General features: G+C 49.7%; 1 protein-coding gene across 1 annotated transcript in view; it reads left to right on the top strand.

The window, feature by feature from the left end:
- The first annotated feature begins 305 nt into the window (after positions 1 to 305).
- PTPRA (protein tyrosine phosphatase receptor type A) overlaps positions 306 to 27,275 on the top strand; it is a 39,685-nt gene continuing 12,715 nt past the window's right edge. Inside the window, exons 1-10 of the mRNA XM_084262742.1 lie at positions 306 to 503; positions 10,307 to 10,385; positions 11,293 to 11,673; positions 14,371 to 14,388; positions 18,642 to 18,726; positions 20,069 to 20,142; positions 22,841 to 22,977; positions 24,916 to 25,006; positions 25,486 to 25,562; positions 26,694 to 26,730. Of these exons, the coding sequence (XP_084118868.1) occupies positions 10,313 to 10,385; positions 11,293 to 11,673; positions 14,371 to 14,388; positions 18,642 to 18,726; positions 20,069 to 20,142; positions 22,841 to 22,977; positions 24,916 to 25,006; positions 25,486 to 25,562; positions 26,694 to 26,730 (973 nt within the window). The 5' untranslated portion in view covers positions 306 to 503; positions 10,307 to 10,312. The remainder of the gene's footprint in view (positions 504 to 10,306; positions 10,386 to 11,292; positions 11,674 to 14,370; positions 14,389 to 18,641; positions 18,727 to 20,068; positions 20,143 to 22,840; positions 22,978 to 24,915; positions 25,007 to 25,485; positions 25,563 to 26,693; positions 26,731 to 27,275) is intronic.

The raw sequence follows: 27,275 nt of genomic DNA, 5'->3' as shown, positions 1-27,275 counted from the left end.
CCCCAGCCTAATACATGCAAATGTATGTAGAGAGTAAAGACTGTCCTACCAAGTCTTGCACGTTTGTTTGAAGGGAAAGAAAACAAGGGAATTTGCCAGCTGAATTTTAAGACCCATATACAAAAAGACCCCAAAACCTCCTGGCAACGGCCAGCGATGCTGACCGAGGTGATGCTTTCTGGCATCTCCGTTTTCCTGGAGCTTGCCGTCGCGATGCCATTAACATGGAGCTTTTTGAGAACTGGAGTATATCCTAATTAGCAGCCTCTGATGATTATTTTTTTTTTTCTTCTTCATTTTTTTCCTAGTTTCATAATCAGTGATCTCGGCTACACCAGAAGTGTTACTGTGGCAACAGGGCTGAACTGAGCAGCGGTGCGGAATTACCGCAGGTAAATTGGTGGGTTTTTACGGCTCCACGGCACTTTCTTAGCCCAGGGACTGCTCCGTGGGACAGGCTGGCTGCTCCCTGCACCCTACAGGTGTCCCAGGAGGATTTCAGGGTAAGCACGGCGAGCGATTAAGCTGCATGACCGAACGCATGCGTTTGAATTGGAGCTTAGCCTCAGTAATGAGATCTTTAAGGCTGCCATGCGAATGATCCCCTCCGACACCTTTGTTTTAAGTAGGATGCTCTGACCACTCGTTGCCCAAACACCTCAGCTCCTGGCTCGGTCTTGACTTGAAGCTGGTCCAGCAGAAGGGGCTGAGCCCAAAAGCTGGGCTATTATATTTTTTTTATGCTTTTTTAAAATGTATTTTGGTTTTTAAAGGTTGTTTCTCCTCCCCACGTACCATTCACTCACCCTCTGAAAGGCGGCTTGCTCGGGAGGGATGTTGTTGTGCTAAAGAATGGCCATGCTTCAACCTGACTCTTCAGTCACAACACGTTTTCTTTGTACACATTGCAAACAATGCCTGGGACAAAGAAAGGGAAACGCTCAAATGGGATATTTAAAGAAATATATTCCTGTATGACTTCTTTTCTTAAAAAAAAAATATTTATTAATTCATTATGTTGAATAAGGAGGTGAACTGGCTTCACTTGAGGCTTTCAGGCAGTTACTGTCCTCTTCCCAGCACCAAACTGCAGGTGCAACGCCTGTCCTGTGGGGGAAAAGCAGCCAGGAGACCATGGCTTTTGGTCTCCTACTAGCCAGGGTTTTTGCAGATGCCAAAGCAGATCCATGTAAATTGTCCTAGAAGGGTATCTCACCTCCCTTTCCCCTTTGCAATGCATCTCCTGCTGCCCCATCATCCCTCACCAGCCTGGCCTGCAGCAAAACCCTTTGTCCCCAGCACCTTCCTCCTGGTCACAGCTCAGAGCTGGTCCTTCATCTTCACCCTCCCTTGGGCTTAGCTCACCACTCTTCTTTTTCTTAGGACTTCACCTTCTCTTGCCTTTTTCCTATCCCATCTTGATGCTCCTTGATGCCATGTCTTATAGGAAACCCTCTCCAGCTGGTTGTTCTCCGCTGCTACAGATCTCCATCCCTTTCCATCTCCCTCCACAATGTATTCCCTGAACCATCCCAGTTTCTTCTGTGCATGGGGAGAGAGGCAAGAGCAACCAGCACGTGCTCCCATGATCAGCCAGCCACAGCACCAGCAGGAAAGAGTGGCTGAGGGCAAATTAAACCTGCCCTAATTATGACAGTTATTAGGGAAATTATTATTAGGAAAATAATTGGATGTATTTGTAGTTCTTCCCCTCTGAGGCACTCAGGTGGCTTCCAGACAGTGACTCTGTTTGCTGTGCTGGTGGTGCAACCAGGAGTGCCCATCCATGCAGTGAAATGGGCAAGGACTGGAGATGGTTGAGCACCTTGGTCCTAGTTGTGCCACCGATCTGCCCCTGACATAGGTGGGAATGGAGCCTGGATTTGACATCTATATTTTTAGCATGATACCACTGAATCTCTGGGTTAGTATTTGCCTGTTCTTAAACACACAGAGAGTGATTTCTTTCCTAACAGCAAGGCAATACAGAAAACTTAAGAACTGGCTTGATGAGCTGTGGAGGACAAATATCTACAGTCAATATTTCTGCATTGAGCCTGAACTGGTTCATGCCCAGATGAAGCACCCACACTCATTGCTAGGGGTGTCTATTTTTTATGACTTAAAACCTCATCAGGTTAGTTTTCCTATCTTCTATCTGAGATAAAAGCTCCCTAGTCTTGGGGCTCTTCTAGGAGGCTTGCTTGTCAGTATTGAGATGTCCCAAGCTCCTTTGGAGGAATCTATCATGGGGTCATTTCACCTGAGCAGCTTTGTGGCTCCTTGTTAGTGGTGAGGTGAGGGTTGCCCCTTACACAGCAGAGGGTCATTGTGGTGTGTAGTAACTGGGTCACTGAATGCCAGCGTGGAGCTGGAGGGACACTGATGGGATACCAAGATATGTCCTCCACAGTGTAGGTGTCTCCTCCTCAGTGATGGGTGTTATCTTACTCCACTACAAGCTTAAATCCCAGCAGGTTTGCCTTCTGAAAAGTTTGCAGGACAAGAAGTTACAGAATCACAGAGTGCACCAGGACCCCCAGGTCCTTTCCTGCCGAGCTACTTTCCAGCTGGGAGCTCCCAGCACATCCTGGTGCCTGGGGCTGCTCCTCCTTAGGGGTAAGACTTCCCACTTCCCTGTGTTGAACTTCATGAAGTCCCTGTTGGCCCATTTCTCCAGGCTGTCCCTCTGGATGGCAGCAGGACCCTCTGGCATCTCAACAATTCCTCAGAGTTTAGTGTTGGCAGCAAACTTGCAGGGTGTGCACTCAGCCCATCTTCTAGATCATTCATGACAATGGTAAACTGGACTGGACCCAGTAAGTTATTCTTAACTGTAGTCTCAAAGGTCCTTGCAAATACTTCCAAATGAATTAAACCTGTGTCATTTGCTTAGTGAATAAAAAAGCCAATTTGGGAGCTTTTCTGTGGTAGAGCAGGCTGAAGCACAGGGATTTTTCAGGTTTTGGCAGCAGAGGTAAGAAGGGAGCTTGGGCAACCTCTTTCCAGGTTCTGGCTGGTGAACATCTGATCCTCTCTACACCCACCTACAATGCTTTCACACCCGTGCCTGCTGCCAGCACATGCTTTGAGAGCCTGTGTGATCAGCAAGGGATAGACTAACCTCTCACTAAAGATAACCTCCACGAGGAAGACTGATCCTGGTTCAGGCCTGCAGTTTTTAACATCATCCTAACAATGGCAGCTATTTCTGGATACCCAGAAAGCCAAGTGGGAGTAGGGTTGGGTTCCCTCCGTGGACATATGGTGAGGTAGCTCTTTGGAAGAGGACTGTGTGTTTGCCTGTTGGACTGAGAGCCACAAAGATGAGCAGAGGGCTGGAGCACCTCTGCTGTGGAGACAGGCTGAGAGAGTAGGACTGGTTCAGCCTGGAGAAGGCTCCAGGGAGACCACAGAGCTTCTTCCAGTCCCTTGAGGGCTCCAGGAAAGCTGGAGAGGGGCTGGTGACAAGGGCAGGGAGGGACAGGACAAGGGGAATGGCCTTCAGCTGCAGGAGGGCAGATGGAGAGGAGTTGTGGGGCAGAAATCCTTCCTGGGGAGGGTGGAGAGGCCCTGGCACAGGCTGCCCAGAGCAGCTGTGGCTACCCCTGGATCCCTGGCAGGGTTCAAGGCCAGGCTGGATGGGGCTTTGGGCACCCTGGGCTAGTGGAGGGATGCAGTGATTTGTTAAAGGTGGAGCAGGTGGAGAAAACAAGCCCCAAAGACCACAGGCTTGTCCACCTCCTCATGTGCCATTTGTCATAGTGGCCGTGGCTCCTGTGGAAGCTGCCTGTTGATTTAAAAGACAGGAAAAACAAGACTTTTTTTTTTAAAAAAAAGCAAAATAAGTAGATTTTCAGAAAGGGTGAATGGTTGTTGTGATTCATCTTTTCTGTTGAAGAGTGGAAAAGCAGAGGGTGGGGTGGGGGAATAATGTTCAGTGACACATCAAAGGCCTCGTTTCAGCTTCGGAGACACATGCAAGGAATTAGTCACCGTGTCTTAGTGCAACAGAACCCTTTTCCCTCCCTCAGCAGTGATGGCCAGCTCGCCACAGCTCTGGGGAAGGAGATGACCTACCCCCCATCAGCCACCCCAACATAGTTTAGAGCCAAAGCAGCTCCTCGCATGGTGTCAAAGAAGAGAAGTCAATGCACAGCTCAGAGATCCCCTCTGCAAGATGCTTGGTCACCAAGTGATTTCCCACAGAGGACTGAGCTTTGCTTTTTGGTGCAGAGCACCAGGAAGAGTGGCTCATCCTGATGATTATTTTTACCTCATTTGCATCTCATCCAGCATGAGAGGTTTGGGCTTACAGAGGAGGGGAACCTGGTGCTGCTGAAATCGTCCTGCCATTGGGCAAGCCCATGGGCAGCTCTCTTCTGCCGTGGATCACAGCTCCAGCAAGTGGCTGGAAAACCACAAATGGGATTGAAAAGGAGCAGGGAGGAGGAGAAGGAACAGCAGGTTTGTTTTCCACAGCGGCTGAGCCGTGCTGATGGCTTGCTGCCACCAAAAAGGGAGAAAAAAAAAAGACCTTTTTCCCCTTTCTTTATGCTCATGCTCGTTCTCATCCTACTGTGAGCTGCTTCAAAGAGCTAACTGGTGCAGATGCTAACCTTGCTCCTAGTTTTGCCCTCTCCCCTGCCAAAAAAAAAAAGAAGAAAACTGAGCTATTATTTTTTCACCTTTCACTGTGGTTGGGGCCAGCACAAGACAATCGGGTGGTCTCAGCTGAGCCACTACATTTTAGCATCTTACTGACAGGTTTGTGGGGTCCCAGAAACATGGGTAGAATCTAGGTTGTGCCTCCTCTTTGCACATAGAAAAAGATTGCCTAATTTTCCAGGAATTAGGAATATGTCAGATGTAGGGGGTAAATCCAGGCTGTATCCTGGTAGGATCTGGGCAGTTTCTGCAGCACTTTAGTGCTTTGTGCTTTAGTTCTTTGCTTTCTGGAAGCACGGGGAGGTGGTCCTGCAGCCAAAACCCCTTACAGCAGCAGCAGCAGCACACACAAGGACCATTTTTAACCCACTTATAACTTTAAAAAGAGATTATTTCCTTCTCTTTTTTTCACCTCCCCAACATCAATCATCTTGACAAGATCCATTTATTTTAAAACAACACGTCCTGCAGCTTAAAACCCAGCCTTTCCTATAGGAAGCATATGGGAGAGTGCAAGGCATATGCACTCTATATAAAAACATATATATATATATATATATAAAATACATTGCTGGCAACACCAAATAGCAGTTACTTAGTGAGGTTTCTCACCCTGATTTTTTCAAGCAAGAGGTTTAAAACGAAGCCACGACGCTGAGCATCCCAACCCACCGGCGCGGTGGTGCCGAAGCCGGCTCCTTTCCCCTCGGCAGAGCCGGCGCCGTGACGTCAGGGTGTTTTTCTGCAGAGCTCGCAGGATGTTACAGCCGGCCAAGAGCTGTGTTTATGTTGATAACATTACAAGTATTTCCTCTCCGTTTCCGAAAGCAGCCAGGGAGGGAGCCGAGGGGAGGGGGAGGGGAAGGGAGACTCGGGTTTCTCCGCCTTTGGGGTAGGACTCTGGAGGCCTTTTATGTTAAGAAGCGGGTAACAGCAGACCGCTGGCATTTAGTTATCCTGCTTTTGGGAATAGGGAGTGTTTCATAGCAGGGGCTGGGTGCCGGGAGCTGGGCTGGCACAGCCCTCCCCTGGCGCAGGGCTCTTGCGCTTGCTCTCTGCTCCGGATCCGATTTTAATGTGATCAGGCAGCGCTGGCAGCTGATTGCTGGTCACAGGAGCAGCTCCTGGGATTTTTGTGTAATGATCCACACAGCAAGGCGTGATGCTCTCAGGGCTGCCCTGTATCCTGTTTCTTTTGACATTCACAGGAATAAAGCTGTGATAACTCAGGATCACAGAATCACAGAATCACAGAGGTTGGAAGGGACCTTGAGAGATCATGGGGTCCAATCCCCCTGCCAAAGCAGCTCCCCAGCTCATATTGCACAGGGCGGCGTCCAGATGGGGCTGGAATCTCTCCAGAGATGGAGACTCCACAACCCCCCTGGGCAGCCTGTCCCAGGGCTCTGGCACCCTCACTGGGGAAAAGTTCTTCCCCATGTTGGTGTGGAACTTCCTGTGCTCCAACCTGTAGCCATTGCCCCTTGTCCTGTCCCCACAGAGCACTGAAAAGGGGCTGCCCATTTCCCCCTGCATCCCATCCTTAAGATATTTATAAACATTAATAGGGTCCCCCCTTAGTCTTCTTTTCTCAAAGGATATGCACAGACTCCCTGCATCCATCTTTCTTCCCAAACCTGGGGCAAGGCGTGGGGAAGTTCAGTGTGCTCTCTCTGCCAACCCTTTCCTCCTAATCTGATTCACTCAAGGATCAATGAGCTTATTAAATGTAGCATCAAGAGGGTTTTAAAGGCAGGCAGCTGCCTGCCCACTGGTGTAGTCTCAGGGCAACAGAGCTGTGCTGCTGGCTCAGCAAAGGAGGGACCTACATCAGTGGTTGGACTTGATAATCAGAAGGGTCTTTTCCAACCTAAATGAGTCTGTGGTCATTCCAGCATTCCAAAGGGGTTTTGCAACCTGTACCTGTGGCTGGTCCAGGAATCATCTGTATCTTTCATCCATATAGCAGTCATGGTCATGAAAATAAAACCAAGCCCTTATACTGTATGTGGGTTCCTTCTCCGTAACCAAGGGCAGAAAGAAGAGCAGATTCACAGCCTTACTTCCTTCCACATACCCTCCATTGTCCTGCTTCTGATACCAAGGGAAACAATGTTCAGGATGGGGCAGAAGAGCCAACGGGACATTTGGCTGTTGGCCTTAGGAAGGGTGTGGGGGTTGGCATGGGCTAACCCATCAGTCTTTCCTTCCTTAATTTTCTCAAGAGGACTGCAGGGAGGTCAGAGGGGAGAGGAACCCTGTCCTTTGGGGTCCAGTCCCAGCTCTGCCATCCCTTTGCTGAGTGACCATGAATAAACTGTCATTCCCTTGGTATTTGAGGTGAGCTGCAAGAGCTGGAGCAGAGGGCTCTTTAAAAGATCCTTGGAGCTGTTAAGAAAGACTTGGAAGAGATTGAGATCTATATGGCTTTCCAGTGGTCGGTTAATTATGGGCCACGTGGTGAGGAGCAAGACCTCAGTGTGAGGAGGGGGTGGGCTGCCAGCACAGAGGAAGCATCCTGGTTAGCAACCTGTTTGTTTGCTCCTGGGGCAAACTGCTGCCACAGATGTAGTGCTGGCATAGCTGTTAGGATCCCAAATGAGCGGGATCCCTCGTGAATGGGATCCCGATTAAACAGGATCCCAAATGAACAGGAACTCTCATTGTGATAAAGTGGGCAGGGGAAAGAGGAAAGGAGACATATCCACCTATGAAAATGGTATTTCTATACAAATATTAATTAAAACCCAGATCCTTTTTTTCCTAGTAGTGTTTGCAGAAGAGATGGGTTTTCCCTTTAGCGTGTTGCTGTTTCTTGTTGCAGTAGTGAGGGGTTCCTAACAAGGGAAGCAGTTGCAGTGGTGAGACCATCAGCTGCTGTGAGGCTTCAGGAGCATCTCAGTGCTGCTGTTACCTTCACTGGAGATTCAGCATGGACTTAAGTTCCTTCTGCCTTTGCACACAGGTCCCGTCACGAGGAACATCCAATTTCTCTCTATGGGTTCCTGCAGTGGGATGCTCGGAGGATCTGTCTCCTGCAGCAAGTTGCTTTTGTTCTCACAGGCAGTGCAGCTTGGTCTTCTTCCCAGTTGCAGTTATCAACTGGAGGGCACAAGTTCCCTTTCTTACACTGCAGGGGTGGGAAACCTCTTCGGCTCAGGACTTCCTCAGCTCCAAAGTGCAATTGCTTGTTGAGTAGCCTCAGCAAGCTCCAAGAGTGGAGCCAGCAAAACCCTACTGCTTGCAGGTTTTCTGGACATCCCACCCTGGAGCAGAGCCTCGGGGAGGCATTGCAGGACCAGTCCCACTCTCACCAGCGGCAGGAGGATGGTTGAAATCCATCCAGACACATATTTTAACCAGTGATGAAACTCTCTGGAAAGTTGGCTGCTCCAAATAGTGGGACCCCTTGGAGAAAGCCCTGCCCCGCTCTCAGCCGCAGCAGGGCTGGCTGTGGAGGGAGCTGAAGGAAAGCTCTTATCTCTGGAGCTCGGTTTCCGTCTGGTTCAGGGTTTGTCTGACCTTTTGGTCACTGACTAAGTTCAATTTTTGCCAGGTTTTCTTTTGTAGGGGGGGAGGAAAAACATATAAGTGGGTGGTGCTGGTGGGAGGATACTCCCGGGTGAGGTGGGGAGGATCTTGTATTTCTGATATCGTTTCCAGCACGTTGATGACTTCAGTGTTGTCCTTTTGCCCAGAGCTTGGGATGGGTCTAGATTGAAGCAGATTTAAATAAATAGAAGGAGAACAAACAACACAAGATGTATTTAGGAGGAGGAGGAGGAGTAGGCTACATATAGGGAATAAAACCCTTTCTTGGCAGCGTGTCAAGTTGACTTGGCGGTGATATCTCTCAGCCCTTCTCCCAGGAGATGCTGAAGATGCAACTGGACGCATGACAAAAGCCTGAAGGACAGGAGAGAGTCATAAGGCAGCTGCTGGTCGACGGCACGTAGCAGAGCTGTCTCCCAGCCCTCTGGCAGATGTGAGATGCTGGCCCATCCTTGGGAGGCCCCTGGGCCGTGCACTGGTCTGGGGCTTGGCAGCTTTGGGCTCTCTTCTGGCCAGGATGATGATGTCTCACATCTCGCTGTCGTTTGCCTGAGCCTCTGCATCCATATCTGTTTGGGAGGAGATAACAATATTTATTTCTCTGGAGCTTTTTGAGGTCTACAGAGGAAAGAAACCACCGTAAAGCCCTTGTATTTAAAAGGGCTGGGGGAGAAAGTCTGAGGGAAACGATTTCACTGATGTCATCCTTCTGCAATTCTGCAGGATGTTTCCTGGACAGAAACGTGCAGCACAGGGGCTGTGCAGCCTACGCCTGCAGATGAGCTTGTCTTATTGTTTGTGGGTATTTGTTTGTCCGTGGGTGCAGGGAGCACAATGGGGTGTGAATGGAGCTGAGCCTGGCCTTGTGCGGGTGTTGTGCCCACACACAGTATGAGCAGGGACTTCCCTGCGATGGCAGAGATCTGCTGGGCACTGCCCATGGGAGGAGATGACCTCTGCTTCCCCCCTGCCTCCTGTTGTGGGGTATTTTGCACCGAGGCTCCTTGCCGTGGTCTTCACTTGCATTGCGTTTCAGTGTGCTCAAAGTACACTTGTTTGCAGGGTGTAATACAAAGCACAGAGTCACAGAATCACAGGGGTTGGAAGGGACCTCCAGAGATCATGGGGTCCAACCCCCCTGCCAAAGCAGCTCCCCAGCTCATATTGCACAGGGCGGCGTCCAGACGGGGCTGGAATCTCTCCAGAGATGGAGACTCCACACCCCCTGGGCAGCCTGTCCCAGGGCTCTGGCACCCTCACTGGGGAAAAGTTCTTCCCCAGGTTGCTGTGGAACTTCCTGTGCTCCAACTTGCAGCCATTGCCCCTTGTCCTGTCCCCACAGAGCACTAAAAAGGGGCTGCCCATTTCCCCCTGCATCCCATCCTTAAGATACTTATAAACATTAATCAGGTCCCCCCTTAGTCTTCTTTTCTCCAGGCTGAACAGTCCCAGCTCACTCAGCCTTTCCTCACAGGGGAGATGCTCCAGGCCCTTCAGCATCTCCGTAGCCTCCTCTGGACTCTCTCCAGGAGATCCCTGTCTTTTTTATCCCAGGGAGCCCAGAACTGGACACAACACTCCAGGTGGGGCCTGACCAGGGCAGAGCAGAGGGGGAGGATCACCTCCTGTGATCTGCTGGCCACACTCCTCCTGATGCCCCCCAGGATCCCATTGGCTCTCTCAGCCCCCAGTGCACCCTGCTGGCTCATGGCCAACCTGTCATCCACCAGGACCCCCAGGTCCTTCTCTGCAGAGCTCCTCTGTTGAACACATTATTAACTCCCTTTGAGGTACTTGTCTTTGGTGCTCAACCTCGTAGCTTGTTCCTTCATCTGGCCTTTCATGCTCTGCCATAGTTCACCCATTCCCTGCTTCATCTCTGGTCACCTTTGCTGGTCCACCAGTCTGGGATGTCTCCACATGCTCTGCCCTTGGGGACATAGGAACTTAAACCAAATCCTTCCCAGCCACACGTTCACTCCTCCCTTCCACCTCTACACACACAAGATAAACAGCCAGAACCCAGTTTGAATTAAGATAATGTTGCATGGTTGCTGAAATCACTGTTCTTTGCTCTCTTTCCCAGGTCAACATGGATTTGTGGTTCTTTCTCCTTTTGCTCGGAAGTGGCCTGATAAGCGTCGGTGCTAACAATGTTACAACAGGTAAACTATGCTTCTTGTCTCCTCCTTTTAGTCCCTACACCAGCTTTAGGCTCAAAGGAGTAAGAGCTCATGTGCTCAGTGACTTACAACTTCCACCCTCCACTTAACTGTAATGCGAAGTGTCAAAAAGAGGGTGATGGGCTGTAGGTGCTTATAAATCAACAAAAACGTTGTCCTTCTCTGTCAGAGGCTGTAGCCTTTCTACTTCACAGAATCACAGAATCACAATGTTGGAAGAGACCTTTGAAGATCATTGAGTCCAACCATTCCCAGCCTAAGCTAAACCATGTCCCTAAGTACCTCATCTACCCTTTTTTTAAACACACCCAGGGAAGGTGACTCAGCCCCTCCCTGGGCAGCCTGTTCCAGGCCCTGACAACTCTTTCAGTGAAAGGTTTGTCTCTAATATCTAATCTGCCCCTGCCCTGGCCCAGCTTCTTGCCATTTCCCCTTGTCCCATCTCCTGTCCCCTGGCTGAAGAGACCATTGCCCACCTCTCTACAACCTCCCTTCAGGTAGTTGTAGGTGGTGATAAGGTCTCCCCTCAGCCTCCTCTTCTCCAGACTGAACATCCCCAGCTCCCTCAGCCACTCCTCATAGGATTTGCCCTCCAGCCCCTTCCCCAGCCTGGTTGCCCTTCTCTGGACTCGCTCCAGAACCTCAATGTCCTTCTCATGGTGTGGAGCCCAGAACTGAACACAGCACTCAAGGTGTGGCCTCACCTTGATACCATAATACACATCCAAGACACCTTCTTTTATAGGGTGTGCAAAGCATTCCCTGGCCTGGCCTTGAGATTTTTTTGCTGGCTTTACCTTCTAGTTACACGAATCTCCAGCATCTAACCCCCTCCAGTGTTGCAGTAAGCTGTCTCATGGAGGTTCCCTTGCGTTTCCTCCTTTCACAGGGCCACCCAGGACAGTGCCCACCTCCCCCAGGATCCCCACCACAACTCCTACAGCAGGTCCTGAGGGTGGGACTACGACGAGCACAAAAAGGCTCAACGTTAGCACTCCAGTGACTGTTTCTACCACGGCGTCAAAGCCGCCTACGACTACAGCCGCCAGGATCTCCCCCAACACCACCACCGCCACCACCACCACCACCGGCAGTCTCAACACCTCCACCCTGAGGACAACCGTGCCCTTGCCTCCAGCCAGCCCCCCGCTCCCCAGCGTGACGCCGTCTGCACTGCACACCGCGCTCCCCAGCACGCAGGCGGGGACGACGGAGGGGAATTTCAGCGCCACGGTGACGACACAAGAGACCTCTTCTACTGCCCACAACGGTAGGCAGCTCCTTCACCTCATCTTCTCCAGGCTACCCTGCCTCTCAGTTTGTTTCTTTGCTCTTGTTTTGCTGGAAAAAATAAAAGGGGAATGAGAAGACACTTTGTGGTCTCACTTCCCTGGTGATAGGGAATAATTGAACTCCCTGAAGTGACCAGATCAGAAAAGATTTGTCCTACCAAAGGTCTGGGCTTCTTGCCAAGATATGAGACACCAGAAACCCTAGGATCTCGTTCCACTCTCGTCACAGATAATTTTTCATCACCTTTTGTGGTTTCCAGGGTGTGAAACGGGGTTACTGCTCATCTGCAACCTGTGTCAGCCACACCAATAAACCACTCTGGGTTGCTGTTCAGCTGCAGGGCTGGGGTTATCCAGAGTGGTGCTGCGTTTATTTGTGTTTTGGTAGCCACCATGGGCTCAGGCTATGGGTTTTGGCACTGTACAAGCACACACACAACAAGGCAATCCCTGTCCCAAAGGACCTAAGGCTGAGACTAGAGGTGGCCAACCAGTGGTGAGGTCTAGCTCCTGGGGAAAGCTGGTAAATTGGCTCATTACCCAAAATTAGCTGAGTTGCTCATGAAGATGTTGTGGTTGGATGGTTCTGGCCCTCTTGTAGGCTCATCTTTATGCTCCACATGATGGCTGCCCAACTGCTTGTTGCACATGATTTGATAAACCAGACAAAGGTGCTTTCTCCACTCTGGTCAGTGACAGGAACAATGTGGTGACACCTTACTGAGCAAAGTATTCCTCATGCTGGATGTCTTCAGTCTTGCCTATGCCAAGATGGGGTGGTGGCCCCTGGATCCCTGGCAGTGTTCAAGGCTGTATTAGATGGGACTTTGGGCAACCTGGGCTAAGTGGGGAGTGTCCCAGGGGGTTGGACTAGATGACCTTTGAAGTCCTTTCCAGCCCAACCCATTGTATGATTCTCTGCTTACATTATCAGGTTTTTTCCTGATTACTTGGGCTGCTTTCATCTTTGGAAAGTCCAGATGAGCAGGAGTTGTCTCTATTGCCATCCTGCTGTCATTCCCCACTCGACACAGAATAAAATTGGCCCCTAAGAATGTCATTTGGCTGCTCATTGTAGGTTAAGAGCAAAAAACAGGCAAAAAGAGGCTGAGGTGACCAGAAATCTGACGTGATCAGTGACTCTTGAGCCATGGTTTGCCCATTGCTGCATGGTTTGAGACCCAGCTTTAATACTACGTACCTCTGAGTTACAACAGTTAGGTGGCAGTGCTTGCTAGAGCTTATAGTCTGGGCAGTGCAGGATTTAATGGGAAAACAGGGTGGGTAACTTGGTGGTGGGGTAGGAAAGACTGAAAAAAGGTAATACTGGAGTTAATGCAGGGAGATGTCAAGTGTACATTCCTCAAGGAAGGAATTTCTCAAGGGATATTTGATGTGAGGTATCTAAACCCCTCTTCACATCGGTGAGATGTGTGTGCCCTCTTCTTCTGGGCCCGTGAAGCTGCATTGAAGTTGTCTTCTGCTACCAGGGTAGGAAGGGTTGTGACTGAAAGAAGTTTGCAACCCAACTTCCTTAGTGTCCTGCTATTCCTAAGCTCATCCAGCTTCCTCTCAAACACAAATCCCCAAGGGTTTTTTTTTGCAGAGTGAAGGAGTCCAGAGTATCTGTAAATACAGGCACAGAGCAAGTTCAGAGTAAACGTGGCCTTCAGATGGGATTAATGGAGGCAAAAAGCTTAAGCACTGCTAGGATCTGGACTGTGTAATACAATGCCTGCTAGGAGGGGACTGAATTTATCATTTCTGTATCTTTGCTACTCTTTTTCTGACTTGGATTACTAGTTTTGGTGAACGCCCTTTTGGTGAAGGCTCTGACACATTGGCCATTGCACCACCGAGGCCAGCTGTGGCTTCTCACTTCACGTCAGTCCCCAGAACAAATGACCAGCCTGATTCTTTCTTTATTGCAAGTAATTTGTCAAGCAGCAAAATTAGTTTTAGGGGCTGCCCTTGCTGTTAATCTTAATGGGAAATGTGGGTATCAGTCATGGAAGAATTAAGTGGTGCTCAAGAGAGAGACGGGAGCAGAAGGCGCTGCCTGAGTTAGACATTGTGCGGGCAGCTCCTGCTTCTCCAGACCTACCAGAATTGTCCTCAACCCAGTGCTGCAGCTCTTCACATGTAAAACAAGAGGTGTTGGAGCAGGAAAGCTGGGCTGTGCTCTTGTTGGTATGGGTCTTTTCTGGTTTCCTCTAGATGAGACATCCAAAACAGCAGGTAGAGTCTTTCCTTGAGCGCTCATCATTCCTGTCCCTGAGCCCAGCTGTGCTCAGTTGAACTCTTGGCTCAGCTGCTCTTTAAAAACCATGCACAAGTCTTACCTCTTAATATTTAAGTGCTCACACCAGTGAGTTGCTGGTTAGTTGCTTAAATGGGGTATGTTCCTGGTTAAGAGTGGTAGGGTGTGCTTATTGATGTCATAGCTCAGTTTCAGCTCCCTGTTCTGCTGACAAAAATTCAGGTTTGGTTCCTTTATCCTTGTTACAGAGTGAAGGCTCAAGGTTTTTTTTAGCATCCTGGCTTTGTAAGTGGTGTTTTAAAGGAAGATGGTTAGAGTTACTAAATTTGTTACTGTCTTGGTCTTTGATCCTTCCTGACTTATTAAAATGTGTGTTTCTTTGTTGCTAAGAGACTTTTGTTTTCTTTTTCTGCAGGTGATTCTGACAGAAGAAGTAAGACTTTTATATTTTATTTTGCTTTACCCCAGCCCTCAGTAGAGATGCTTGCAAAAGCCTTCTGCTCTTAGATAGCTCTCCTGATGATGCACTCCCAAACTTGCTTTTACAAAGCCTGTAAAGAGCTGGTGACACTCTGCTCCCCTCATTTGTAAACAAAGTCATACCACTGTGTGCATGTCCTGTTGAATGCTCTGAAAATACCAGCATCACTGTCTCAAGAGTTGGATGAACAAGGCCTAAGAAGCCATTCAAGAATTGTCCTTCTTTTTTTGTTAATGAATTGCCTTTACTGACTGTGACTTACTCTATTTGATCCAGACCCATTCTGTAAATTATGTGAATAATTATTACTCTCTTTAATTCTGTTGGCAAGCAGTAGCACAAATCCATCTCTTGTAAAAGAAGAGCACTTAGGCGCCTTTTTCCATCTCTTAGTTCTGAAAACTGGCACCACTACAAATTACTAATGAGTGATTTGCAATTAGTCACTCCTTTAGTGGCATAGGAGCAGGTAGAGCAGAGGTACAGGCGGTGCAGTAACTGCCTGTAGAAATGAGCTTCTTCCATGTGTCTTCATGGTGGCTCTGATGGGTGTTTCAGCTTTGTGAACTCCACAGCAACCTGCTTTGCACTGCTTGGAGTGCCAAACTCACACCACAGAATCATAGGCAAGAATCATGGCATGGTTTGGGAGAGAAGGAACCTTTGAAGGCCACCTAGTCCAACCCCCTCCAGTGAGCAGGGACACCTTCAACTCCATCAGGATGCCCAGAGTCCTGTGCAGCCTGACCTTGAATGTTTCCAGGGATGGTGCATCTCCCACTTCTCTGGGCAACCTATACCAGGGTTTCACCACTCTCACTGTAGTTTGTTTTTCTTTATGTCTAGCCTCAGTCTCCCCTCTGTTAGTTTGAAACCATTGCCCCTTGTTCTACAGCTACAGACCCTACTAAAAAGTCTGTCTGTATCTTTCTTAAAACCCCCTTTAGCTGTTGGCTTTCTGGGCTGCAAGCACACATTGATGGCTCATGTCCAATTCTCACCCACTGGTACCTCAAGTCTTTCACCTCAGGGCTGCTCCCCAGTCTGCACTGGTACTGGCATTGCCCTGACCCATATGCAGGACCTTGCACTTGGCCTTGTTGAACCTCATGAGATTCACATGGGCACAGAAAAGACCATGCCTACCTCCCAGAAAGGCATTCAGGCACAGTTTGAAGAAAGAAGGCAATGAACCCTCTCCTGTTTCCCTATGGACAGGTTGAAATAGTGTGTCCATATCCCACCAGGATGGACAGAAAGCAGCAGAGAGACCTGGAGCTCAGGGAGACCCTCTGGCTTTGATGCATTGCTCTGCTTATTGCATACCTCTCCCCAAGGCTCCTCACTGCTGTGGTAGCACCTTGTAGGAGATGAGGTCAAGTGACATACAATGACCTTGGCCCAAGGGAATAATTTAAGATGTTTTGTGAACACCTTCACTGGTTTAGCCTGAGCTGGGGTGTCTGGTGTGGCTTCTTCCATCTCCCAAACACAGCCAGCAAGGAAATACTGCAGGAAAACAAATAGAGGTTGCATCACAGACCTGCTGCTGCAGGATCTTTGGGATGTTTGCAGGGAATGTGGGTGACTTGGAGTTTAAACTCTGCTTGGGATCTAAGAGATAGGATTTAAACCCTTGCTTCTGCTCTGCTCCCCCCTGCACTGCTTCCATTTCTTTTAGCCCCATTCTTGTCATTCCTTGTCTGCTTGATTTTACTCCAGTTTTATGGCAGGCATTGACAGCAATGAGCCAGGAGGGCTGCTCAGCCCTGTCTCTCTCTGCTGGGTGGCTCTGCCTGGGGCTGCATGATGTATAGGAGATACACATCTAGGCTTGTAGATTGCTAAATGGCACTACAGTTGGAGACATGATCTTGAGCATCAGATGGGTTGCTGGCTCCTCAGTGGTGCTAGGGCAAGATTTAAGTATAGCAAAGCTTTCTGGGCTCTGGGCCGAGGTGAGTCCTTCAGCACTGAAGGTCTGTGGAAGCAGAGGGGTAAGTTGTTATCCCTTGAAATCCCTGAGGCCGAGGCTCAAGCAGGACAGGAGCTGCAGGAGGGTTGGCACCACCCTCCAGGGCTGAGTGGGGAAAGAAGGACTCTGTCTGGGAACCCTCCAGCTTGTTTCCTGCCTGGGCTTTGCTGGGCAGGCTGGAGAGCACACCAGCCGTTAGCAGCTAGGATGGAAAAGCTCTAAGTCATCCAGCCAGATGTGTTGAAAGAACAGCTGCAACAAAACCCACAACCCCCCAGACTCTCTGCATCCTGCTGCCAGAGGCACCCCTGCCCATAAATCACATCTCCTGCCAACTGGTGCTACTGCAGCAGCTCCTGCCTGGCTCAGCACCGGTTAGGCTGAGTTTAGCTCTGGCCAGGGCCAGAGAAATGCTCCAACAAGGTGTAGAGGGGACACAGTGCTGTGGGCTTTGTCACCTTCCCCTCCTCCAGCCAGGATGGTGGCTAACAATTGGAGGTCTCAAGAGGAAGCGTGCTAAAGAAGAGGTGAGGGCAGGCTGTGGTTGGGCTAAGACGCTCTGTGGTTTGCTTTGCCTTCCTGGTCTTGCTTTTGGGAAGCCTTACAATGGGTGATGTGGCTCCAGCAGCCACTGAGCATGCAGGAGGCAGAAATGCTTCCCCATAAATACCTTGGCTTTTTGCTGCTGGGCTGGGGGAGATGCCAGCACATGAGGACAGTAGATAGAACAAAGTCTTGTAAGACTGGGAGCATTTAATGTTTTCATTTGCCTATCTTTTGGTTGGATTAACGTTTCTAGACATCATGGCCAGGGAGGGACAAGTGCAGAAATACAACCAGAGTGCCCCTCCATAGCTCAGCGATTGAGGATGGACAAAATAAATCCTACCTAAGAAAATCTGCTGGCTGAAATTGCTGAGACATGTGGAGGGAGGAATCCTGCCCTGGCAGAGAAAAGGATGGGCAGAAGGTGGAAAGGGGGGGTTCATGCCCTGCAGTCTCAGGGGGCTGAAGCATACAGACATGGGTAGTGGCCCATACAGATTGAGAGCACTGATGGAAAATGAAATACCCCCAGCTGGCATCCACACTTATCTGGAAAAATGCCCTTCAGGGCCCTTTTCCCATCTGGTTTGCCTTGCTTGGCTTCCAGCCCCTGAGTAATGTGCTTGTGTGGACCACTGTTTCTCTGACCTCCAGGCCAAGTAACAAATAGCTTGTTTTTAAAAAAGCAAGCTGTTGTAGATCCTGGAGGATGGGAATGTGTCAGACATGGCTAATCTCAGTGTGCTTGCAAGTGTATTGTGTGGTGCCTGCTGCTGAGAAGCATCTGCAGGGGAGCCAGCAGTCAAGACAGACACATTAGTTGGTACGTGGTGGCCTCAAGGTGCAGTGGATGCACAGTGGGTTGTCTAACATCACCTCCTCTCTAAACTCAGTGTTGCTAGGGAGGAAGGAATGGGGGTTGGACTAGATGATCTTTGGAGGTCCCTTCCAACCCAAACTGTGCTGCAGTTCTAGGGAAGAAGTCCCAGCAGGAGCCACCTCTCTACAATAAGCCAGACAGGTGATAAGGAGCTTAGTAGTCCCAACCCTCCCCAGAAAACCTCAGCCTGAAGGACTTCAGAGCCCAGGTGCAGGGTGGAGCATCACCCTCTTGTCCTATCTGACACAGAACTGGAAGGGAAATCGTGACTGTTTTACAAATGTGGTACCTGTGGGATCTTTCAAAGGCCACAGTTTTTCCCTTTTTAATCTGTTTTCTTACCATGACTTACACCAGACTCATGGACCTGGTCAGAAACTCTCTGTATTGTGTCAGGCAGAAGACTCTGCAGGTCCCCAGGTGATAGAGCAAACTTCTACCAGCAGCTGGTGGGCCACCATGGGCACATCCAGTCGTGCAGAAGAAACCCCTAAAGTAGCCCACTCACAACTTTCTCAATCCCTATTTTCATCTGGAAGGTCACAATTTCACAGTGGACAGTTCTCAGAGGAGATGGAGGTGCTTTGAATGATGGCTGGAGGTTTTAACCTGACCTCATAGCATCTGAAATGCGTGGTCCATGCTCAGGTCTTGTATCTGTCTTCACAAACACAACCTTACTCAATACATTTATTATTGTTGTTGTTTTGCAACCAGAAACCGTAGAGCTCTGCATGTTAAATGGTAGTGCTGGATGGGGTTTTGGCAGCTCTGGATAACCATACTTTTCTTTTCCTATTGCAGATGAGACTCCAATTATAGCTGTGATGGTGGCCCTGTCTTCCCTTCTAGTCATAGTATTTATTATTATTGTGCTGTACATGTTAAGGTAAGAAATGCTTTGGTGCTGACTTCCCTCATTTGACAGAAATTAATCACTGAATTAAAAGGAATAAGCTGTTTGTGCTGTTTCCTAAGCCAAAGGCTGACAGAGTGGGCTTTTCCAAAAGAAACCTGTAAGGGTAATGAAAAACATGCCTGGGGTTATCTAGTCAATGATGCTTTTTCCTTTCTCTACAAAGCTGCTTCTCAGGTGTGTAATGCTACTGAAAATGTCACATTTCATAGGACAGGTTAAACTGAAGTCCTGTCAGCAAGTTAAAAAGCCCTGTCAGCACAGGCAAGGCTTCCTTGCAAGGCCAAGGGTGTTGGATTGAGTAATTCAGGGAAACTGAACACGGTGCTTGAGCCAGAAACTCCCTTACAAGTACAACAGGGTCTGTTATTCCTTGGTTCCTCTCTTGATATCGTGTTCCAACATCCAGAGCCAAGCGCTGCCTTGGGTACCAAACCTGTACCTGATGCCTGTGCATCTTCTGCTGCGAGGTGGTGCACAGCTGGAGGTTGTTTGGAGCATGAGGTGATGCTGGAGCTGGGGCATAGCAAAGCCTTCTTCAGTCCATTTTTAAATTACCCAAGCACCTGAGCTGCTCAAAATATAGCATTCCCAACTCCTGAACGTATATCTGCTCAGCTAGAAGAGAGCAGTTATCCACCTGCATTTTAATTTACTATTTGGGTGATTAAATAACTAAGAAAAAGGAAAAAAAAAAAGAAAAAGAAAGAAAGAAAAAGCTATTTTCTTAGTGGTGGAAAAATTCCCTTTGTCTCTTGGCTCTGGGCCTGCCCTCGCAGCAGTGAACCTGATGAGAGTTGTGCCTCAGGAGCTGAGCAGTGGCAGAGTTTGAGTCCTCCCTGCCTGGCTTCCAGCCCTTAAAGAAAAGGGTTTCTGTTCACAGCTGCCTGCCCAGTGATTCAGCAAAACCCTTCACTTGGGGCGAACAGAGTGTAAACATCTGCTTCAGGTTAAAAGCACATGGAGAGGGGCTTTGCTGCAGGAGGATGGATCAGCCTGGGGTTTATGTGCTTTGCTGAATCAGTCTGTGGAGCAGGAACTCCTCAGGGTGTCTTCCATAAAAAGCAGCCTTAAGGTGTCTCCTCCTGGATTTCACCTTGCTCTGGTGTCCTGCAGCCTTTCCAGATGTGGCCAGTTAAATGAATGCCTGTAGGCAGGATTTTAGAGGTCACGTAGCCGCCTGGACCCACCAGCTTGTTCATTGAGCCATGAGAAGGTGAAGCAAGCCCTTTGTGGCTGCATATATCACCCAGAAGGTAACCTGGGCTCCTTGGTGGGTATTTACTGATGTTCTCTCTTTCCTTGTCTTTGGTAGGTTCAAGAAATACAAGCAAGCAGGGAGTCACTCCAACTCCTTCCGCTTGTCCAATGGGCGGACAGATGATGCAGGTGAGGCCCGTGTCGGTGCGAGGAGGGGAGCAAACATGCATCTCATGGGAGGAATAAGCCTTGTTCAGATGAAAATGGGTTAATGCAAGTGATCTTCAGAATAACAACAGGATATTTGGGTGATTTTTTTTTCTCTGGCTTGGAACTGGCCAAAGTTACCTAGTGAAATACCCAGCAATTCTCTTTAACAATTGCAAAACTCTCATAAACCCCTTGAAATGGCAAAGGATGTTTGGGTTTATGCCCTCCAGGGTGGCTTGCTGGGCAGCACAGAACTCTACCCAGGTTCACACTGCCTTTCCCATCCCTTCCAGCGTGGCAATGGAACACATGCAGCTTGTTGGGCATCATACCCAGTGGCCTCTTTCAGTGGCCAGCTTGAATGGAGATGGGAACACGCTCACTGAGTACTGGTTTGCAGAGGTGGTTTGCTGGGAATGTGTAAAAAGGAAAATGAGGATTGTGTTCTCTTGAAGTACCTTGGAAAGGTGTACAAAGGCAGTCTTTGAGTGTGTTTATAATACAAATATTATACACCAGAATAAATATGAACACACCAGAGTGCTGTAATATCACACACCAGAAAACAGACCTGGATGTGGCAGTGTTGCAGTCTGAGCCCAGTGCAGTGATGGAGCTTGAGGACTCTGGTGGGCTAGGTGCCACAGCTTTGTTCTCCCACCTCACATTTTTGTAGGAAAGTATGTTTTCATCTACATTTTTCATTTGTTTCTTGTTCTGAACTTCCTATATGTTTTCCAGGATTTTGGCAAACATGTAGAATGAAAGTCTTATTTCCCAGCTTTCATTCCAGCCACAAAATCCTTGCCCTCAGTCGGTTAATTTCAAAACATGAGATCATTTCCAACACCAAACTACTCATGGTCCTCTTGAATTTTCAAAATACCTCTTTGACTCAAATAAGAAACTTTTTTCAACACATCTTTGGGGAATAAATAAATATCTTTCTGCCCTTTCAAATTCAAGCTGATTAAAGCTCTTGTGCAAATCTTCACAACAACTGTAGACACCAAACCCAACAATTCTGAGTGGAAGCAGAGAATACATAGGTTATTCTTCATTAAAACCTCTGAAAGATGCATAAATACAATTTTAAAGTCTTGTGCAAACCTAGTGTAACATCTATATTCTTCTGTTGTTGAGGTTGTCTTGTTTTCTGTCATTAGCCAGAGCTGTCCAATGAGGGTCTAAAGATGGGCATCTCTGTCCATAGTTAGGCAGCAAAGTAAGAGCTGAAGAGGAGCCACCACCTCTGAGACTCAGTTCAGATCCTTTTTCTGAGCTGTCTCCACAAACACCAAACACCTTTGGACCGAGCACTGACTTAAAGTCAGCACCTTGGTTTTTTGGCTTTGGCAGCCAAGACCTTTCCTACCCAAGTTTTACACTGCTGTAAGCTGAGGTGTGAACTTCATGAGCTGTCAGTTGTGTTGGTATAACCCTCACGTGGCCTTTCTTGGCTTCTCTGAGGAACCACAAGCAGCGGCTGCCCGTGCTGTGTCCACCTGGGAGTTACATCACAGTGATGGTGCCAAAACTTCCACGTGAGTGAGAGTGCAGTCTGAGTTCTAAGCAGGGTGGTCTTCATCCCCCATTACTGATGACTTAGAATCACAGAATCTTTTTAGGTCACTGAGTCCAATCATTAACCCAGCACTGCCAAGTCCACCACTAAACCATGTCCCTCAGCACCACATCTACACATCTTTCAAATCTTCCAGGGATGGGGACTCCAGCACTGCCCTGGGAAGCCTGTTACAGTGCTTGAGTACCTAATTATCCCTTATATCCAATCTCAACCTCCCTGGCACAATTTGAGGCTATTTCCTCTTGTCCTATCGTTTCTTACATGGGAGACGAGACCAACCTCCACCTGGCTACAACCTTCTTCCAGGTAGTTGTAGAGAGCGATCAGGTCTCCCCTCAGCCTCCTTTGCTCCAGACTAAACAGCCCCAGTTCCCCAGCTGCTTCTCATCAGACTTGGGCTCTAGACCCTTCACCACTTTGATACCTTTCTCTGGACACACTTTAACCCCTCAGTGTCCTTCTTGTAGTGAGGGGCCCAAAACTGAACACGGTACTCATGGTGCAGTCTCACCAGTGCCCAGTACAGGGGAATGGTCACTGCCCTGGTCCTGCTGGCCACACTATTGCTGATACAAGCCAGGGTGCTGTTGGCACACTGCTGTCTCATGTCCAGCTGGCTGTCATGCAACACCCCCAGGTCCTTTTCTGCTGGGCATCTTTCCAGCCACTCTGCCCCAAGCCTGTAGCATTGCTAGACCTGGTCCTCATTGCCCTGTCCTGCCTCTGCGACTGTGTAATGCTCAGCCACAGGGTGTTGGAAGTGGTTTGTGTTATCATAGCATTCCCAAATCTTTAGGCACCATCTGCAGGATGAACAAAGGGCCAGAAAGTGTTTAGTACCAGGTGGGGCTTTGGGCAACCTGGGCTAGTGGAGGGTGTCCCTGCCCATGGAAAGGGGATGGAACTAGGTGGGCTTCAATGACCTTCACAACCCAAAGCAGTCTGTGAAAACGTGGGACAGTGAGGATGCAAGGTGGGCCTAGAAGCAGACAGCCCAGGGTGTGTGTAGAGTCCTTGTGCCCACCTGGGCATGGCTGAGTGCTGGGCACAGGCTGGGTGGGCACCTCTGATGCACGGGTGTCCTTGCAGAGCCTCAGAGCATGCCGCTGCTCGCCCGCTCCCCCAGCACCAACCGCAAATACCCGCCTCTGCCCGTGGATAAGCTGGAGGAGGAGATCAACCGCCGCATGGCAGATGACAACAAGCTCTTTCGGGAGGAGTTCAATGTGAGTGCCTTTGCTTCTTGCCTTTAAATCCCACAGGCAGCTCTCAGCATCAGCCTTAGGATGCACAGCAGGGCAAAACCTGGGCTTACTTCGTAGAGCAGGGTCATCAGAGAGGAGCTGTAGTGTGTGGTGGTACCCGTCTTGGGAACAGCACGTCAACCCAGAGTAACTGAGGTGATAGAATAACTGCCAGTGCTGAACACTGTGCTTCAGAAGACCTTATCTGTGAGTTCATGGAGAGAGCAATGGTCATGCTCAGTCCTCAGGAGTTTCTCAAAGAGCTGTGAAGTGGGAAGACAGAATCTGGTCCTAAATCTGCTGTGATGGTGGGCAAACCACTAATCCTCATATTTGCTACAGAAAGTGGAGCTTTGCTAGCAAGTGATGCTCCAGGGTTATGGTTTTTCTGGGTTCAGGAGGAGTCCTAGATGTCTTTGGATCTTCCAAAGCTTCCCTGCCTGCTGGTTTCCTCCCAAACTCTGCCTCCCTCCTCCCAGTCCTCATGGCTTAAATCACAAACAGTGAAAACAAGAAAGAGCTCTGACAGCACAACAGAAATGACCCCATGTATTTCAATGAGCTGTTAACCCTAAAACAGAATGATGGCAATTTATAGGCCAACAGTTGGCCATCAGCACTGAGTAATAATTCAGGTAGTGTGCTTGTCCCATGGCACCAGATCATCTCTTCTGAGGTGGCTGCAGCCTCTCCCTGATGGTGCTGAGCTCTGCAGCTTCTCGTGGGGATAAACCTTTTTCCCCTTGGCAATACCAAACAAGGCAGCACGTAGCATAGGAGCTGCTGAACTACCTGGACTCTTCATCAGCCTAATTAATGAAAGTCAGTCCACCATCATCTACACATGCACAGTGCAAGATGGGATATGGCAATATTGGCACTGGGCAACCTTGTGTAGCTCCAGGCCTGGAGGTTGGTGGCCCTGCCTGTTACAGGGGGGTTGGAACTCAGTGATCCTTGGGGTCTCTTCCAACCCAGACCAGTCTGGGATTCTATATGAGGATGATGAGATGCTTTAAAAAAAAAAGGCACTTGACTTTCTTCAGCTGTTGCCCAACCTGATCCCCTTCCTGGCCACGCTTCCATGAAACTAAATAGGTGCAATGAATGCCTGGGGAGGGGGAGTGTTCAGGTTATAAATACTCAATTGCCTTGAAAACTTCCGCTGTCCCGTCAGCTGGAGGAAGGGATGGCCAGTCCCTCCCTCCGGTCCCCTCCCGTCCTCTGCGCTCTTCAAAGAGGATGTGCAATAGCGGCGCTGGGGGGAAGCACCTCCTCTGCTGGAGCGTGAAACCCAGCCAGCCGCTGTGACCGGGACAGCAGCGCCTGTGACCGCAGCACCCCCCCGCCTGCAGGTCCCTGGTGCCGCTGGGTGGAGAGTAACTCCCCGGTGGGGCACGGGAGGGTGCCCGGGGGCTCCTTCCCATCGCTGGAGGTGATGGGGGCTTGCCGCAGGTTTGGGGGGGGGGGGTCATCGGGTTAGCATCGCTGATTGAGGGGGTCCTGATAGCGGCAGGAGCCTCCACGAGCAGAAGGAAGCTGCTTGATCCCCGGGCTGGTGGGTTTGGTGTGGGAGGCTTTGCTGCCACCTCGTGTTCACGGGTCCTGAGACGCCCGATGTCACGGTTGGGAAGGGATTTGCTCTCTCCCGTCCAGCTCAGGCTATTCAAATAGTCACCTTGAGCTGGGTGGGGACAAGGAGCAGTGAGGTGGAGGGGGGAGAGGCTGTGTGGGGACACATCTAAAGGGCCAGGAGGACGAGGGGCTGCTGCTTCCATCTCCTGGAAGCCAGCAAAGGGTGCCCACCCTCTCCAGCGGGATGCCCAGATGCGGTGTGCAAGGGACGTGCTGGTTGCATTGTGGTTACAGCTCTGAGCTGAGTGAGAACGCTATGGAAAACCCCCTCTTCTGCCACCACAGGCTCTCCCAGCGTGTCCCATACAGGCCACGTGTGAAGCTGCTTCCAAGGAGGAGAACAAGGAGAAGAACAGATACGTGAACATTCTGCCCTGTAGGTACCGGAGCTGGGTGGGTGGGGGGAGAACATGGCCTGTGCTGCTGCCAGGGCTCCTCATTCCTGGTTTTGGGATGGATGAGGACACAGATGAGCTCATTTCACCTCCCTCATGGGTGGCTGCATCTGTGTTATCTTACATACCTACTAGGAGGAGCTCCCTGGAGCCACCAGCAGCCAGACCATGGAAAATTAAACGGATGGGAAGTGCCGAAATGGCCAGCTCTTGCTGGGAGGCGTGGGGCAGTGGGCTGGCTTGGGGGATTCCTCAAATGTGTGTGCTCTGCAGAAGAAAAACTTCCTTGGGTGAGGTTAGCACCTCTCCAGGCTTAAGCAAGAAGAATTCAGGGGTGTTTGTGGGTACAGGGGAGCCAGTGAGCCTGTTCTCCTCTCCCAACACCCAGCCTCCTTGCTACGCCAGATTTCTGCTGTGTGGAAGGGTTTGGTTTTAATGCAGAGTTCTAATTTTCCTCCAGATGATCATTCCAGGGTTCACCTGACTCCTGTCGAGGGGGTTCCTGACTCTGACTACATCAATGCCTCCTTCATTAATGTGAGTTTTGTGATTGGAAGGGGGGATCCCTGCTGGCTGCGCCCCAGCCGGCAGCAGCGTGGGGCTTCTATGGGCTGTGACTTGTGCCTGGGAGAGTGTGGTTAAGAGACTGCCTCCTGTGTTAACATCTCCCCAGCTTCTCTGGAGCAATAAATTACTCTGGGTTTTGATCTTGTAACCTTTGTGTGACCGTGGTAGAGCTCACTGTGCTCTGTTCTGTGTCATGAGCCCAGATAAAAGCGGTTGGAATAAAAGGCCGAGAGCTGGAACTCATATATTCCAGCTGTATCTCTGCCCTTCCTCAGCTGTTCTGCCACAGTCACATCTCTTCCCACCTCACTTTTCCCCACTTGCACTCCTTAGGTTGCTGCAAAGCCAAGCTGGCTGGTTTGGCAGGGCTTTGGAAACCATTCCTGTAGGAACTGGGGATTTCTGATGAGTGGCTGATGAGTGCTGTGGCTGGTTAATCATGGGAACTTCCCAGCTTGTGGGGCTGGATGTGGGAAGGGGGTGAAAGAGAAATGAAGCAACGCAGCTCAGACAGAAGCAACATTGTCCTGCTCTGTTCCTGGGAGGAGATGGGTCCTGTGGGACTATCACCATATGGCTCAAATAATTGGAAGGCAAATACAAAGAAGTAAAATCAGAGAGAGAGGTGGAGGCACATGAAGAAAAGCAAAATGAAGAAGAGCTTTTTTCTTTCCTTCCTCAGCAGTAAATAAATATCCCTTAGGAAATGCAGCAAATCAATTCCCAGGAGTTCAGCAGCTCTGTCTCCCAAAGGTTAATGCTGATTTTCATGTGCTGCTCTGGATGCAGGGTCTGACCCCAGCAGAAGGGCTGTTGGGTACCACTTCATGCACTGTGCCAACAAGTAAGGTGGTTGTCATGTTACATGAGCATGGGGAGTGTTGCAGGGACCCTTCACACAGGGATTTTCCATTAGTTCTGCCCCACTGCCAGTGCCTTTTCTCCCCTTGGAGGCTGCAGCCCCTTCTCCTCACGTGGGACTGAGCATCAGAGCAAGTGATGTCTCTGTTTACTAATGATGTAGGTGCATTTCATGACTCCTGTGTTAGACAAATACTTGCCTTTCATTTGTCTTCCTTTTTTCCCTCCTTTTCTCCATAGGGGTACCAAGAGAAAAACAAGTTCATTGCTGCACAAGGTAAATGCTGGGTTATTCCTGTGGCTCTCCCTCTCTCTGTTGGCAGTTGGTCTGGGGTCCTTCTGCTCTGCGAAGCTGTGCCAGTCTAACCACAGCACGGCACCTTGCAGAGCTCTCCTTGTCCAAAGGAGTCTTGGCTGGTCCTGAGTTTGTTCCCAAAATGGTTTTCCCAGTCAAAGACCAGTGCTGGATGTGCTGGGGGAGGACAAGGAGCCCTACCAGTGCCATACCAACTGCTGGAGGGTGTTGAAGCATTTCTGCCCTGAGCCTTGTCCTACCACCCTGGCCCAGGTCTGCCAGTGGTCATCTCTGGAAGCATTGCCAGTGACCTGCTTAATTAAATTCCCCAAATCTGTTATTATGGAGGGCTCCACGCTGATCTTGTTTCACTTCTGCTCCTTTTTAATCCTCAGCAGACAGTAATCTGGGCTTCTGCCTTTGGAGAGACATTTCCCTGTGGTCTTCAGAAGGGAGGCAGAACTCTTTAGCTATTGAGAACAGCGAGCATCACAAGTCTTCCCAAGCTCAGTTGCCCCCAGCCAGTG

This window comes from Gallinula chloropus, assembly GCF_964237585.1.
Source record: "Gallinula chloropus genome assembly, chromosome: 4".
NCBI classification, from domain to species: Eukaryota; Metazoa; Chordata; class Aves; order Gruiformes; family Rallidae; genus Gallinula; species Gallinula chloropus.
Note: the sequence above shows the minus strand (reverse complement) of the source record. Positions and strands in the feature narration are given on the sequence as shown.